At 36.7% G+C, this 15,786-nt stretch overlaps 1 protein-coding gene across 4 annotated transcripts in view; it reads right to left on the bottom strand.

Annotated features, from left to right (window-relative positions):
- Positions 1-15,786, bottom strand: part of ERCC8 (ERCC excision repair 8, CSA ubiquitin ligase complex subunit) — an 88,711-nt gene that overhangs the window by 58,864 nt on the left and 14,061 nt on the right. The window contains exon 2 of one of the 4 annotated variants that reach the window (XM_001082072.5): positions 5,810-5,905. The exons of 2 other annotated variants lie outside the window; for them this stretch is intronic. In XM_001082072.5, the coding sequence (XP_001082072.3) occupies positions 5,810-5,905 (96 nt within the window). The remainder of the gene's footprint in view (positions 1-5,809; positions 5,906-15,786) is intronic. One more of the 4 variants, XM_078004767.1, reaches the window with a different exon arrangement.

A 15,786-nucleotide genomic window follows, 5' to 3' on the forward strand; every position in this document is an offset into this window, starting at 1 on the left:
GCAATCTCTTTTTTTGGAAACAATTATTGACTGACTCTCAAGCTGGTCTATTATATTGGTAGAATATACAAAATTATTCTATTCAAAAACTTTGCAAAAATATTTCTAAAAAGTAAAAGTAGCAAGCATATATATTAAAGCTATATACACTGATTGAACTTAATAATTTGTAAACATCATTCTTGGTACTTCATATGCCATACATATGGTTAATCAGTTTCTTAACCATATTTGTCTCTAAGACTGTTACTGTGTTTTTTTAAATGTGATTTTTCAATATGATCTTATTAGTTTCTTTTTTTTTTTTTGCATAAAATTATCTAAAATCATCTTTAAATCTGGAGTTGTTTTCACCTTTAACTGACTTCCCTAAAAGCTATAATATGTTTAATTTAGGAAATAGAAACAGATGATGAGGTATATATGGTAAGTTCAGAGAAAATTCTACAAAATGGAGGATATTCTTGAAATGTGCAAATATTTCAGATTCTTTTCACTGTTTCCTTTTACCTTAATTCAAAGTACGTTTCTTTAGTACTTCTTTTTTTACAAGATAAAATTCTCCTTCAACAAATTCTCTATTTTATGTCTTTTTTGGATGCTACACCAAATTTAAATATTATAAAATCTTAGACATTGTGAATGTTATTCAATTACAAAATATACATTTATCCCAATTACAAATATACATTTATCCCAATTAAAAATAGGGGCACCATCAAAAATTCTTCACAGAGGTCCAAACAATGCAATCTCTCTAGATCATCGCTCCTTACTTTTCACCTCAAAGTAACTCATTATCATGATTTTTATCGTAATCACTGTCTTTCTCTTCTGTACAGTTCATAGTTCATCACCCTAGAATGTACACATGAATATTAGCTTTGCTTTTAAAAAAAATTTTAATGTCTTTTAACTTTAAGCTATAGGTCTCCTCTACCTTTCTTTCTCCCTCCCTCCTGTACTTTTTCCCTCTCTTGTAATTTATTTGTTGCAAAAACTAGATCACGTGTCCTGCAATGTCCAGCCTGGACTCTGGTGACTGCATTCATGTGCTATAATTTAAAATAATTTCTATTTGCCATTGCTCTTGTGATGTGATATTAGCAGACAAACCAATATCTAGATCCATCAATTTATACATCTATATAAAGTGTTGCTATCTGCTAATATTATTGCTCACCATCAATCCTTACGTTGCTGTCTCTCTCATCATTCTAGTTGAATGATTTCATTCTCTGGTTGATTCCTAAAGAATGGCTAATAAGAACAACAGTCTCTGAATTCTTGTGTTTTTGACAATTTATCTGTCCTTTTTGTACTTGAAATCAGTTTGGCTAGATATAAAATCCTTGACTCACATTTTATTTCCTTGAGCGTCTTGGGTAAGAAGCTTCATTTCTTTGGCCAGAAAGCCCAAAGTTAAAGTCTAGTGACAATATAATTTTTTCCCCCTTATATAAAGCTCCAGGTCTTATTTATCCTAGAAAAGCTTTCTTGAATTATTGTTTTAATATTTATTCTGCTCTTTTGCCTTGGTTTTCTTCTTTGGGAACTTCTATTATGTTATGCTGGATCTTCTTTGCCTATATTCTATATATACACCTCTTGAATTATTTTCCTCTCTTCATTTCTTTTTGGTTTTCAAAATTTTCCTCCTTTCTAGTTTCTATTTCTAAGGCATTACCTCTTCCATTTATTTGTGTTCCTTATGCTTTTAGTCAGTCTTCATTTCTCAAATATTTTTATTTCTAATTTTTTGAGTTTGAGCATCTCATTTCTGAGGTTTTCTAATTCCAACTTAACATTATTCTCTCATTTATTATACGTTTATAAAACAACTTTTACCTAGTTTTGAAGTATTAGGCTAGAGTTCTCATCTGTTTTATAGACACTTCTTTCTGGTGTGACTTCACTCTCCGTAACAGCATTAGTCCACTTCTTATCCTCTTTGTTTTTATAATAATTTTGTAGGAACTTTGACCTTAATCCTATTCTTTTGCTCATTTTTATGTAAACTTAATTTTCTTAACCTTTTAGAATGGAGGCTTGACTTAAGAGTAATGTTTAAATTTTATATATTAAAACATCCTCTTCCCTTAAAATTTTTTTGATGGGTAAGATTTCAAAATATGGCAGCTTGCTTTCAGAGATTTCCTGGTTCTGTTCACCTCCCCAGTTTTATCGGGGACATCTTTTTCCTTTGTTTCTATTGTCTCTGTACTGCTCAATTTGGATTTTATTTCCAGCAGTTTTTCCTCAGTATGTAGTTCTGTACTGGAGGGGCACTTTGACTGGTTAGCTCTTTGGAGAGATATTAAGAGTCCAGACTGCTATAGCTCCTTCTGGTCTTACCATGGACCATTAAAACATACCTAGAGAGTATGCCATCCTCTCCCAGTTTGAGCTGCTATAGTCAAATTTGTTTGCTAAGCTTGTGGTTATTTTGGACTTATCCAGGTATATCAGATGCCTTATTGCTTTTTACTGCCTCCTGTGGCAAAAATGCTGGTAGTGCACAGATCTTGTAGTTGTCAGTGGTTTGTTCCCACTTATTCACAGTTTGGGGTTTGTGGGGATACTTCATGACCTAGTTTGGTTGTAAGTGTTAATCTTGTTTTTTCTACTTATCATTTTTAGTCTCTGTATGTGTTTCAATGGAGAACTAGAGGAACATTAAAAACTGCATTGACATTGTCATCTTTCTTTTTTTCTTTCTTTTTTTTTTTTTTTTTGAGAAGAAGTCTCACTCTGTAGCCCAGACTGGAATACAGTGGCATGATCTCGGCTCACTGCAACCTCCGCCTCCTGGGTTCAAGTGATTCTCCTGCCTCAGCCTCCAGAGTAGCTGGGATTACAGGTGTGCGCCACTGCACCTGGCTAATTTTTTGTATTTTTAGTAGAGATGGGGTTTCACCACGTTGGCCAGACTGGTCTTGAACTCCTGACCTCAGGTAATCCACCTGTCTCAGCCTCCCAAAGTGCTAGTATTACAGGTGTGAGCCACTGTGCCCGGCCTGTCATCTTTCAAGAACAGCACCCAAACTACAGTTTTTGGCACTACATTCACTGAATATTTTGATTGAAAGATTTTCACCTGATTTTAAACACAATAAAATTAGAAGTAGAGCAGTGCTATTTAACTCTCCAAGATAAGGAGCTTGTGCCAGAAACAAACACGTCTTTCTTCATTGAGAAAGTCTTGTTACAAACATATCTTAACTTCTTTAAATGGTGTGTGTAATGATGTAGTAGATTTATGTTTTAGCCCAAGATCCTTATCTTGTGACCCAGTCACAAATAGTTCATGAACTAGTAGCATGTACCGATTATAGACTTGTTTTTAAGATAAATTCAATACCAATTTATAAAACAATAAGGTTAATTTAAAAGTAGTTATTTGAAGGCTCAAAAATCCAGTTGAAGGGCAGTAAAGAAAGACTGCTAATAATGCCCTACTTAGTTATTTTTAAAAATATTCCACATTAGCTTTATTACAAAAATTTTGTAGTTCAGTTACTCTAATTGTGTACCTAGAGAAATATTTGTAAATTTTAACAACTACAACTTTTATTTAGATTGATAAAGTGTTTGGACACAGTTGTGAGTTACATGTATACCTCAACCAATTCCCAAGACACTTCCGCTTCATACTTAATCTTCACAAAACATTGCTTTTCTTGACATACAGATGTATTATCAATATAAAACAAAATTATGTTAAAAGTTGAACTTTTAATCTTAACTGACATGGTATTAGCAATAATGTCAGATGTTTCGACTTTGTTAAAATGGCTTCCAAAAGTTTTTCTCTGATTCCATTAACTTTCTATTTGAAGTATCTGATGGCATTAACTATGAAGTATCTGACATTATTTAACTATGAGATACTTTTTGCTGACAGAGTATGAAGAGATATGGTTTCATGTTTTTATATGGACAAGAAAACTTAGTATTAAAGATGAATGAAATTAACTTAGAAGAATTTAAAATTATAAAAGAAAATTCAAGCTTCACAGAGTGATATGCAAATGCACCCTCTGCAATTGCACCTGTTAAACTGTAATTTTCAGATAGTTTTTGTAAAATAACACCTAACTTTGAAATAAATGCTTCTCTACCAGATTTGTGTATTCTCTCTGGTTTCCATTCTGATTTTCAGTGACATCTTTACAGCTCTCATGGTGGATGGTAAATATTAACAGGTATTTTGAACAAGTTATACATACATCGTTTTTTTAGTTTTCCACAGAATGTACACTTTCCTTTTTGTATCTCTTGTCGCTATCAAAAGGGGTTAATGCAAAATATAAGTATTAGCAAACAATGAAATAGTTGTAGACTTCTACCATGCAATAAAGGGGAAAACCACTGTAGCAAGAGTCTTCAGACTTTTCTCTATGTGCTGTACCAAAAGATGCCTCATCTGCATTTCTCAAATATATTTCATGCACATATAATCTATAACTTCCCACATTTCTCACCAACTCTGCCAACTGGTAGTCCACTGGCTTCTCATACTTCACAGGCCACACAACTGATTACTACACCAAGTGGCTGGCTGGAGTAACAGTATTGAATACTTTCCTGACCAGCACCCAAACCCAAAAGTCAGCTATCTCTTGCTGCTCATGTATGCATGTTTCATAAGTGAGTGCCCCCCAGCTGTCCTTGAATAGAAGGTGTTATACTGAGCCTGGAAAAGGTCAGGAAAAAGAAAAGAATGATTACTCATCATCTTTTAGATTTAACCACATCCTAAAGTAAGATGTTTCTCAAATACTACTAGATGAGACCATGGTGGAAGCTGGAAGTAAAAAGTGGAAGTTTATCAAATCTGTTCTGACTTGACTTAATGTACATAATAACATTTCGGTATAAAATAAAAATTCTGGGGCAAATGCTAAATATATCGTAACACGACAAACTGTTTCCTTTAGTTAATGCTATATGTGGCCTAATTATAGGCACATGAAATACACCATAACACAAACTGTTTCCTTTATTTAATGCTCTATGTGGCCTAATTATAGGCCACATGGAAGGTTTTGCACTCATAAGAGTAACGTGGTGTTATGATGAATTGTAAGTAGGAGAATATGTTCAGAATTGCATTTTTCAAAGCATTTTGGCTGCTGTGTAGAGACTGGGCTGAAAGCAGTAAAAGTATATGTAATACTGCTTTTGATTAATAGTGGCAGCAGTGGTGTCAACCATTTATGATGTGCCAGGTCTTATGCTAATCATGTTGTGCATATTATCTCAATTAATCCTCAAAACAAACTTGTTAGGTAGGTACTGTTGTTCCCATTGCATAGCTAAGGCAACTGAGAATTAGAAAGGTTAGGTAAATTGTTCAAGGTCACAAAGCTGGTAAGTGGTAAAGCCAGGAAGAACTCAAATATAATTCTTATTTGTTTCTAACCTAATTCTTCAAAATAGTCTTCCACTTTTTGTATTTATTTTCCCATTAGACTATTTTGAGAGTAGCAACTATGTTTTAAAATAACACCTAAAGACACACTCTAGCACTTAAAAGTCCTCTGCATCCAAAAGAAGTTCAATGTTTGTTAATTTAACAATAAGTACATATTTATATTAAAGTAGCTTGGAAATGTTTATTTCACAACATTTGGTAGGTTTGATGTTTTGTATTTATTTGAAAATAATAATGCCAGATTAAAAAAATGCTATAATTTGGGATTTTCATTAATTTTAATGAAACTTCTACATCATTAATCTAAAAATGGAGGTTTTAACTGCATTTCACTTAGAAAGAAAAATGATTATACAAGTATAATAAACTTACTATCTCCCTTCAACAGGTTCAATGTCAAGGGTGTTAATTCCACCGCCGTGGATTCTTTCAACATCTCTGTCTTTATTTAATTCCAGTCCCAAAACTCTTTAAATTAAAAGGGGGAGAAAGAAATTAACAAGTAATTTAACATTTAAAAATTTCTTATTTAACGAAGATTACTTATAGTACAAAAATCAAAAGAAATGTCTAAATCTTCTACCATACATCCTAATGTATTTATAGATTTTTAGAGACCTTGTACAAATGTTTAAAATATCAACAGTAGTAACAATTACATGCAAACTTTTAAAGGTATTTAGAGACTGAAATTTGTATTAAAAAACTTAAATTCTGATAAATGTAGCTGAGGACATCTAATGGACAAAAACAAAAATTACAGGATTTAAAAAAAATTCCTCGAAGTGTTTCTTAGAGATGGACAGAAATAAAAAATGAGTATGGGCTGGGTGCAGTGGCTCACGCCTGTAATCCTAGCGCTTTGTGAGGCTGAGGAGAGAAGACTGCCTGAGACCAGGAGTTGGAAAGCATCCCCAGCAACATAGCGAGACCCCATCTCTACAAAAAAATAAAATACAAATAAGCTGGGCATGGTGGTGGGCTCCTACACAGGAGACTGAGGCAGGAAGATTGCTTGAGCCCAGGAGTTCAAGGATGCAGTGAGCCACGATCAATTCATTGCACTCCAGCCTGGGTGACAGAGTGAGATCCTGTCTTGAAAGAAAAGAGACTATGTTCAACTTAACACTTACGTGTATTTAAATAAAGCCAATTAAATATCAATACAAATAATTAACAAGTACTCTCACAAACTAAGACAAATGACATTTCTGATATTTTATAACTGTAAACCATCATTATCCTGGTGAGCATATTATTAAGATTAAATGAGTTTGTATATAAAAAGTGCTAATTACAACACCGAGTACATTGTAAGTCTAGTGAATATTAACTATTTGAATCTGTCTTAATCTGTTGGATGTTATTAGCATCTACACTAATTTAACCAGAATGAGTTCTAAATTCATTAATTAAAATAATGCTAGTTTAAATATCAAATTATAAAATTTTTGCCTATAAAATTGTCAGTTTTTTTAAAAGATAACAATACACAATGCTGGAAAGGCATAAACTGATACTTTCATTCATTGACAGTAGTACAAGTAATTATAAGCATTTTGGAAATTATTTTAGCAGTATAAAGTACCTGATTTGAAGATATACATGGCCCTTTGTCTTCTAGACATTACATATAGTACGACAATGACAAGCAGGCCAGGTGCAGTGGCTCACGCCTGTAATCCTAGCACTCTGGAAGGCCAAGGTGGGTGGATCACCTGAGGTCAGGAGTTCGAGACCAGCCTGGCCAATATGGCGAAACCCCACCTCTACCAAAAATATAAAAATTAGGCTGGGCGCAGTGGCTCACGCCTGTTATCCCAGCACTTTGGGAGGCCGAGGATCACGAGGTACGAGACTGAGACCATCCTGGCCAACATGGTGAAACCCCATCTCTACTAAAAATACAAAAATTAGCTGGGTGTGGTGGCACGTGCCTGCAATCCCAGCTACTCGGGAGACTGAGGTAGGAGAATCACTTCAACCTGGGAGGCGGAGGTTGCAGTGAGCCGAGATCACACCATTGCACTCCAGCCTGGGGGACAAGAGCGAGACTCCATCTCAAAACAAAAACAGAAACAAAAAAACTCAAAAATCAGCCAGGCCTAGTGGTGCATGCCTGTAATCCCAGAGGCTGAGGCAGGAGAATTGCTTGAATCCAGGAGGCAGAGGTTGCAGTGAGCCGAGGTCACGCCCCTGCACTCCAGCCGGTTAAACCATTCCTGTATCCCTGGTATGAACCCCACTTGATCATGGTGGATTATATTTTTTATATGCTATTGGATTTGGTTAGCAAGTATTTTGTTGAGAGTTTTTGCATCTATGTTTATCAGGGATGTTCGTCTGCAGTTGTCTTTGTTATGTTCTTTCCTGGTTTTGGTATTAGCATGATATTGGCTTCACAAGATGATTTAGGGAGGAATCCCTCTTTCCTATCTTTTGGAACAGTGTCAATAGGATTGATACCAATTCTTCTTTGAATATCTGATAGAATTCAGCTGTGAGTCTGTACCTAAACTTTTTTGGGTAGCTTTTAAATTACCATTTCAATCTTGTTGCTTGTCGCTGGTCTCTCTAGGGTTTCTATTTTTTCCTGATTTAATCTAGGAGGGTTACATATTTCCAGGAATTTATTCATCTCTTCTAAGTTTTCTAGTTTATGTGCATAAAGATGTTGATAGTAGCCTTGAATGATGTTTTGTATTTCTGTAGTAATGGTTGTAATATCTCCCATTTTGTTTCAAATCGACCTTACTGGATCTTCTCTCTTCTTTCGTTGGTTAATCTTGCTAATGGTTATCAATTTTATTTATCTTTTGAAAGAACTGGCTTTTTGTTGCATTTATCTTTTATATTTTGTTGTTGCTGTTTCATTGTCATTTATTTCTGCTCTGATCTTGGTTGTTTCTTTTCTTCTGTTGGGTTTGGGTTTGGTTTGCTGTTTCTCTAGTTCCTTGAGGTATGCCCTCAGATTGTCTATTTGTGCTCTTTCAGACTTCTTGAGGTATGCATTTAATGGTATGAACTTTCATCTTAGCACCACTTTTCCTGTATCCCAGAGGTTTTGATAGGTTGTGTCACTATTATCATTCAGTTCAAGGAATTTTTAAATTTCCATTTTGATTTCATTGTTGACCCAATGATCATTCAGGAGCAGGTTATTTAATTTCCATGTATTGCATGGTTTTGAGGGTTCCTTTTGGAGTTGATTTCCAATTTTATTCCACTGTGGTCTGAGGGAGTGCTATAATTTTGATTTTCTTAAATTTGTTGAGACTTGTTTTGGGGTCTATCATATGGTCTATCTCAGAGGATGTTCCAAGTGCTGATGAATAAATGTATATTCTGCAGTTGTTGAGTAGAATGTTCTGTAAATATCTGTTAAATCCATTTGTTCTAGGGTATAGTTTAAGTCCATTGTTTCTTTATTGACTTCCTGAGTCTTGATGACCTGTCTAGTGCTGTCTAGTGCTGTCAGCAGACTACTGAAGTCCCCCACTATTATTGTGTTGCTGTCTATCTCATTTCTTAGGTCTAGTGGTAATTGTTTTATAAATTTGAAAGCTCCAGTGTTAAGCTGCACATATATTTAGGACTGTGATATTTTCCTCTTGGACTAGTCTTTTTATCACTATGTGATGTCCCTCTTTGTCTTTTTTAACTGTTGATGCTTTAAAGTCTGTTTTGTCTGATATAAGGATAGCTACTCCTGCTCACTTTTGGTGTCCATTTGCATGAAATATCTTTTTCCACCCTTTAAGTTTATGTGAGTCTTTATTTATTAGGTGAGTCTCTTGAAGACAGCAGACACTTGGTTGGTGAATTCTTATCCATTCTGCCATTCTGTATCTTTTTTTTTTAGACTAATGATTACCATTGACTGTATTCCTAATGTTTCCCTATATGTGACATATATTGCCTTTCTTTTTATTTTTATTTCTATTACACTTTTAAGTTCTGGGATACATGTGCAGAATTTGTTACATAGGTATACATATGCCATGGTGGTTTGCGGCACCTATCAACCCATCATCTAGATTGTAAGCCCTTAATGCATTAGGTATTTGTCATAATGCTCTCCCTCCCCTTGCCCTCCAGCCCCTGACAGGCCCCAGTGTGTGATGTTCCCCTCCCTGTGTCCATGTGTTCTCATTGTTCAACTCCCACTTGTAAGTGAGAACATGTGGTCTTTGGTTTTCTGTTCCTGTGTTAGTTTGCTGAGAATGATGGTTTCTGTATCTTTTAAGTGGAGAATTTAGGCCATTTACATTCAACATTAGTACTGAGAAGTGAGGTACTGTTTTATTCATTGTGCTAGTTGTTGCCTGAATACCTTTTTTTAATTGTATGGTTTTATAGTTTGGGGAAAAGAAAGAGAGATCAGCCTTTACTGTGTCTATATAGAAAGAAGTAGACATAAGAGACTCCATTTTGTTCTGTATTTGAGATGCTTTTAATCTGTAACCCTATCCCCAACCCTGTTTTTGCAAGAGACATGTGCTGTGGTGGCTCAAGGTTTAATGGATTTGGGGCTGTGCAGGGTGTGCTTTGTTAAACAAGTGCCTGAAGGCTTGTTAAAAGTCATCACCATTCTCTTAATCTCAAGTAGCCCCAGGGACACAAACACTGCGGAAGGTCACAGGGACCTCTGCCTAGGAAAGCTAGGTATTGTCCAAGGTTTCTCCCCATGTGATAGTCTGAAATATGGCCTCGTGGGAAGGGAAAGACCTGATTGTCCCCCAGCCTGACACGCGTGAAGGGTCTATGACTGAGGAGGATTAAATATAAGAGGAAAGAAGGCCTCTTGGCAGTTGAGATAGAGAAAGGCATCTGTCTCCTGCCCCTCCCTGGGCAATGGAACATCTTGGTGTAAACCTGATTGTATGTTCTATTTACTGAGATGGGAGAAAACAGCCTTAGGGCTGAAAGTGGGACATGCTAGAAGCAATGCTGCTCTATATGCACTAAAAAGGTTTATGGAGATGTTTACATATGCATATGTAACTTTTCCTTAAACTTATTCATGTCACAGAGATCTTTATTCATATGTCTTACTGCTGACCTTCTCCTTACCATGATCCTATTATCCTGCCACTTCCCTTTTTCCGAGATGGTAAAAACAATGATCAATAAATACTGAGGGAACTCAGAGACCCGTGCAGGCGCGGGTCCTCTGTATGCTAAGCGCCGGTACCCTGGGCCCACTGTTTCTTTCTCTATACTTTGTGTCTCATTTCTTTTCTCAAGTCTTTCATTCCACCCAATGAGAAACGCCCACAGGTGTGGAGGGGCAGGCCACCCCTTCATTATAGGTCCTGTGAGATTTATGCTTTAAAGAGATTCTATTTTGGTGTATTTTAAAGATTTGTTTCAAGATTTAGAGCTCCTTTTAGCAGTTCTTGTAGTGCTGGCTTCATAGTGGCAAATTCTCTCAGTATTTGTTTGTCTGAAAAAGACTGTATCTTTCCTTCATTCATGAAGTTTAGTTTTGCTGAATACAAAATTCTTGCCTGATAATTGCTTTGTTTAAGGAGGCTAAAGATAGGACCCCAAACCCTTCTAGACTGTAGGATTTCTACTGAGAAATCCGCTGTTAATCTGATAGGTTTTCCTTTATAGGTTATCTGCTGCTTTTGCCTCACAGCTCTTAAAATCCTTTCCTTTGTCTTAACTTTAATAGTCTGAAGACTATATGCTTAGGTGATAATTTTTTTGTGTGATAAATTTCCAAGGTGTTCTTTCAGCTTCTTGTATTTGGATGTCTAGATGTTTAGCAAGGCCAGGGATATTTTCCTTGTTTATTCTCTCAAACATGTTTTCCAAAGTTTCAGATTTCTCTTTTTCCTCAGATAATTGGGAACACCAATTATTTTTAGGTTTGGTTGCTTAACATAATCTCAAACTTCTTGGAGGCTTTGCTCATTAAAAAAAATTTTTTTTTCTTTGTCTTTGTTGGATTGAGTCATTTTAAAGCCTTGTCTTTGAGCCCCAAAGTTCTTTATTCTACTTGTTTGGTTCTATTGCTGAGACTTTCCAGGCATTTTGCATTTCTCTAAGTGTGTCCTTTATTTCTAGAAGTTGTGAAAGTGTTTTATCCAAGCTATTTCACTGGAGATTTTTTCATTCACATCTTCTATCTTTTTTAAAAATTTCTTTAAGTTGGACTTAACCCTTCCCTGTTGTCTCCTTGATTAGCTTAATAATCAACCTTCTGAATTATTTTTCTGGCAATTCCAAGATTTATTCTTGGTTTGGAGCCAGTGTTGGTGGGCTTGTGTAATCTTTTGGGGATGTTAAAGAACCTTGTTTTGTCATATTACCAGAATTGTTTTTCTGGTTACTTCTCATTTGGGCAGACTATGTCAGAGGGAAGATCTGGGACTCAAGGGCTGTTCTTCAGATTCTTTTGTCCCACGAGTGCTCCCTTGATTTGGTGCTCTCCTCCTTCTGCTAAGGTTGGGGCTTCCTGAGAGCCAAACTGCAATGATTCTCTTTTGGATCTAGCCAACCAGCAGAGCTACCGTGCTCTGGTTGGTACAGTGCAGTTCCTGCAAAGAGTCCTGTGATGTGATCTGTCTTCAGGTCTCTCAGCCGTGGATACCAGCACCTGCAACCGTAGAGGCAGCAGGGGAGTGAAGTGGACTCTGATGGCCCTTGGTTGTATTTTTGTTAAATGCGCTGGTTTTGTGTTGGTTGGCCTCCAGCCAGGAGGTGGCACTTTCAAGACGGCATCAACTGCAGTAGTATAGAAAGGATACAAGCTTGCCCTAGGGTCAGGTGGTAGGCAGGACCATAGAGCTCCCAGGAGAATATGTCTTTTGTCTTCAGTTACGAGGGAGGTAGAGAAAAACTAGCAGGTGGGAGCAGGGTTAGGCATGTCTGAACTCAGATCTGCTTGGGTGGGGCTTGCTGCTGCTGCTGTGGTAGATGGGGGCATGGCTCCCAGGCTAATGGAGTTATGTTCCCAGGAGGATTATGGCTGCCTCTGCTGTGTCACACAGGTCACCAAGGAAGTTGGGGAAGGCCAGCAGCCAAAGGCCTCACCCAGCTCCCATGCAACCTGCAGCCTGAAGGGCTGGTCTCACTCCCACTGTGCCCCCACAACAGCTCTGAGTTTATTTCCAGCAGGGCTGAGAATTTGCCCCAGGCTTCAAGTCTCCCAGCTGAGAAAGCCAGAGGACTCACAGTTCCTTGGCTGTCCTGCAGTGCCTGCAGCGGCAATCCACCTCCTTCAAAGGGTCCGTGGATCCTCTCAGCTTTCCTGGAATTTTCCTGTGGTAGTTTTTGAAGCAAATGTTCACGATATGCATCTCCACACACTGCTCTGTCCATCCGAGTGGGAGCTGCCCAGTTAGTCCTGCCTCCTATCCACCATTTCCTCTCATTCTCCTCTGTTTTAGTGTCTTAAGATGGCTACATATTCTTTTTGTTCAACGAGTTAATATGTGTGTGTGTGTATATTTTTTTTTCTTCTTTTTTTTTTAGGTTGTGAGTTTCTCTGGGTCCCCTAAGTTGTAGAAGTGGTTATTCTCCTTTTCCTGATTTCCAATTTGTAATTTCAATTTTCATTTTATCTTTGATTCTGGAGTTTTCTGAAATGTAATTCTGAATTTCCAAAACATGAGAGGTGGGGGTGATGTTACCATTAATTGATTTATTTCCAGTTTCTATAGCTTATGATCAAAGAAGGTGGCCTATAAGATAGCTACCTTTTTGAATTTGTTAAAGTTAAAGTTTACTTAATGGCCAAGAACAATTTTGGCAAACGTACCACTGACCTACAAAAAGTATGTACATTTTCCATTTAAGGGATGTAAAGTCATGTATCTACTAAATCTAATTTGTTGTTTATTCATTTCCTTCATATATATGTATATATATATATGTCCTTCTTTAAATATTGTCCTTCCTTTATATAATGTCCTTCTTTAAAATGTCTGGTGCTTTTAACCTTAAATCTTACCTCATCTAGTATTTGTAGTGATGTCCACATTTTATTTATAGTTGCCTGATCTCTCCTTATTCTTTAACTTTTTAACTATTTAAGAATTTTGTATTTTAAAATATTTTAACTTAATCTATTTATGAGAAACAGCTTTTAGCTTTACTTTGTTTTAAAAACTAATCCGATAATATATGCTTCTTAATGGAAGAAATCAGCCTGTTCACCTTTGCTATGACATCTGATATACTTGGTATTATTCCTTCTTTATTTAATGTCATGGTTTCTTCTTTTACCTTTATTTTTGCTAGTTTAATGCAGTTGCTATTCATTTCCATCTTGTCAATTGAGAAGTGTCTAAAAAAATTTAGCAACCACATTATATATTTCCAGCTTGTTTATTATTATATATTTACATTTAATCATACACATACTGCAAGGTTCACAGGTTTCTTCTCCTCTTCATCTTTTATGTACCTTCAGATTTCATTCAAATACATTTGTTTTTTGATTAACATTCTTTCCTATTTTTTTCCTGAAGGAAAATGGGGTAAAATATTTCTATGAATCTTAGCACAAAGATATTTCTTCTGATAGACTGGTTTGTTTGGATTCCTGGGTTGTAATAATTCTTTTTTTATTTTTAGATAATTTTTAGTTGCTTTTTGAGAGAGTCCTGCTCTGTCACCCAGGCTGAAGTGCGGTGGCACAGTCTTGGTTCACTGCAACCTCCACCAAGTGATCCTCGTGCCTCAGCCACATGAGTAGCTGGGATTACAGGCACCTGCCACTGCACCCGCCAGCACGCCCAGCTAATTTTTGTATTTTTAGTATAGACAGGGTTTTGCCACGTTGCCCAGGCTGGTCTCGAACTCTTGAGTTCAAGTGGTCTGCCTGCCTTGGCCTCCCAAAGTGCTGGGATTACAGGCTTCGATACCCTTTTTTTGTGAGTAGTTATCATTCCAGTGTTTTCTAGTCCCTAGAACTACCGATGAAATGTTTTACCTTTGTGAATGGTAAATTCTTTACCATTGGAAGCTTTTAATAATTTCTTCTTCATTGCTAGATAAGTTATTGGGTATACATACTTTTATGTCTTTTTTATCAATCTTGTCTGGACTTCAGGGAGCCCTGTTAGTCTGCGAATCCAGATCTTTTTGCAATTATTTTTCTTAATTACTGTTTGTTTGTTTTGCTCTTCTGGAATTATTATTGCCTGTTAGATCTTTTGAATCTACCCTCCTAATCTCTTATCATTTTCCTTACTAGACTTTTAATTCTTGTTTTATGAGTTGTGATACTGAATTTGATCATTTCATTCATTATTCAGTACTTCAGTTCTGGGTCATACTACTGTAAAAACCAAACAAAATGCATAGACAGCTACTTGAGGACTCTGAAAAGTAAATAGTCACAGACAATCACATGACAGAAAGGGCTACGGCTAGACACAGTGGCCTGCAGAAGCCGGAACTCTGAGGGAGGGAAATTGTTTTCTCTATTCATCACAGCCCCGATTCCAAGAGGGTAGGGGCAATCCCCATTGCTTATTGCCTCTCTCCTCACTTCTGAGCCCAGACTTGGGCTTAAACATGGTAGTGTATGGCAGAACAGGGTAAGTGGCCCCTAAAGTTTCTGGCTAGATGGCCAAAACAGGGAGTCCCAGAAAATTGGGAAGTATCCAAGAGATCACAGAGAAGAAGGAGCTCAGGAAAGTGATCCCATAAAGTTGTTTATAAACTCCAGAACTCATCCCTGAGTGAGGCATGCATAGATCTAACCCTGAGTAGTATACAAAAGATTTTAAATATTGAGCTAACCACTCAGGTCACAGTCTGACCACTGAATGGCATACACCTAGGGAAGATATTAAGAGACTTTGAAAACTGAGCTAACATTAAAACTACAGTCCATACAAGTAGGTAGGTTCTTGTAGCCTGAACCTAATCTTGCTAATTAAATGTTACAACAAAAATATCAACATTCTTCATAAGATTAAAACAATACGCAGAGTATTCAAAATGTCCAGGATGCAATCCAAAATTTCCCTGCATATAAAGAACCATGAAAATTTCAACTTGCATGGGAAAAGACAAACAAAAGAAGCCAAAGCTGAGATGACGCAGGTGTTGAGATTATCTGATAAAGACTCAAGGCAACTATTGTAAAATGCTTGAACTTGAGCAACACTGGCATGGTGGTTCGAGTCTGTAATCCCAGCGACTCTTGTGAAGTTGAGGCAAGGGGATCACTTCAGCCTAGGAGTTCAAGACCAGCCTGGGAAAAACAGTGAGGCCCCATTTTTAAAAATAAAAAAAAAAAAGCTTGAGCAAGTCATTGGGCACACACTTGAAACAGATGTTAAAATAGAAAGTCTCAGCAAAGAAATAGAAGACATAAATAAAAA

The sequence above is a fragment of the Macaca mulatta genome, chromosome 6 (assembly GCF_049350105.2).
Source record: "Macaca mulatta isolate MMU2019108-1 chromosome 6, T2T-MMU8v2.0, whole genome shotgun sequence".
Classification (NCBI taxonomy): domain Eukaryota; kingdom Metazoa; phylum Chordata; class Mammalia; order Primates; family Cercopithecidae; genus Macaca; species Macaca mulatta.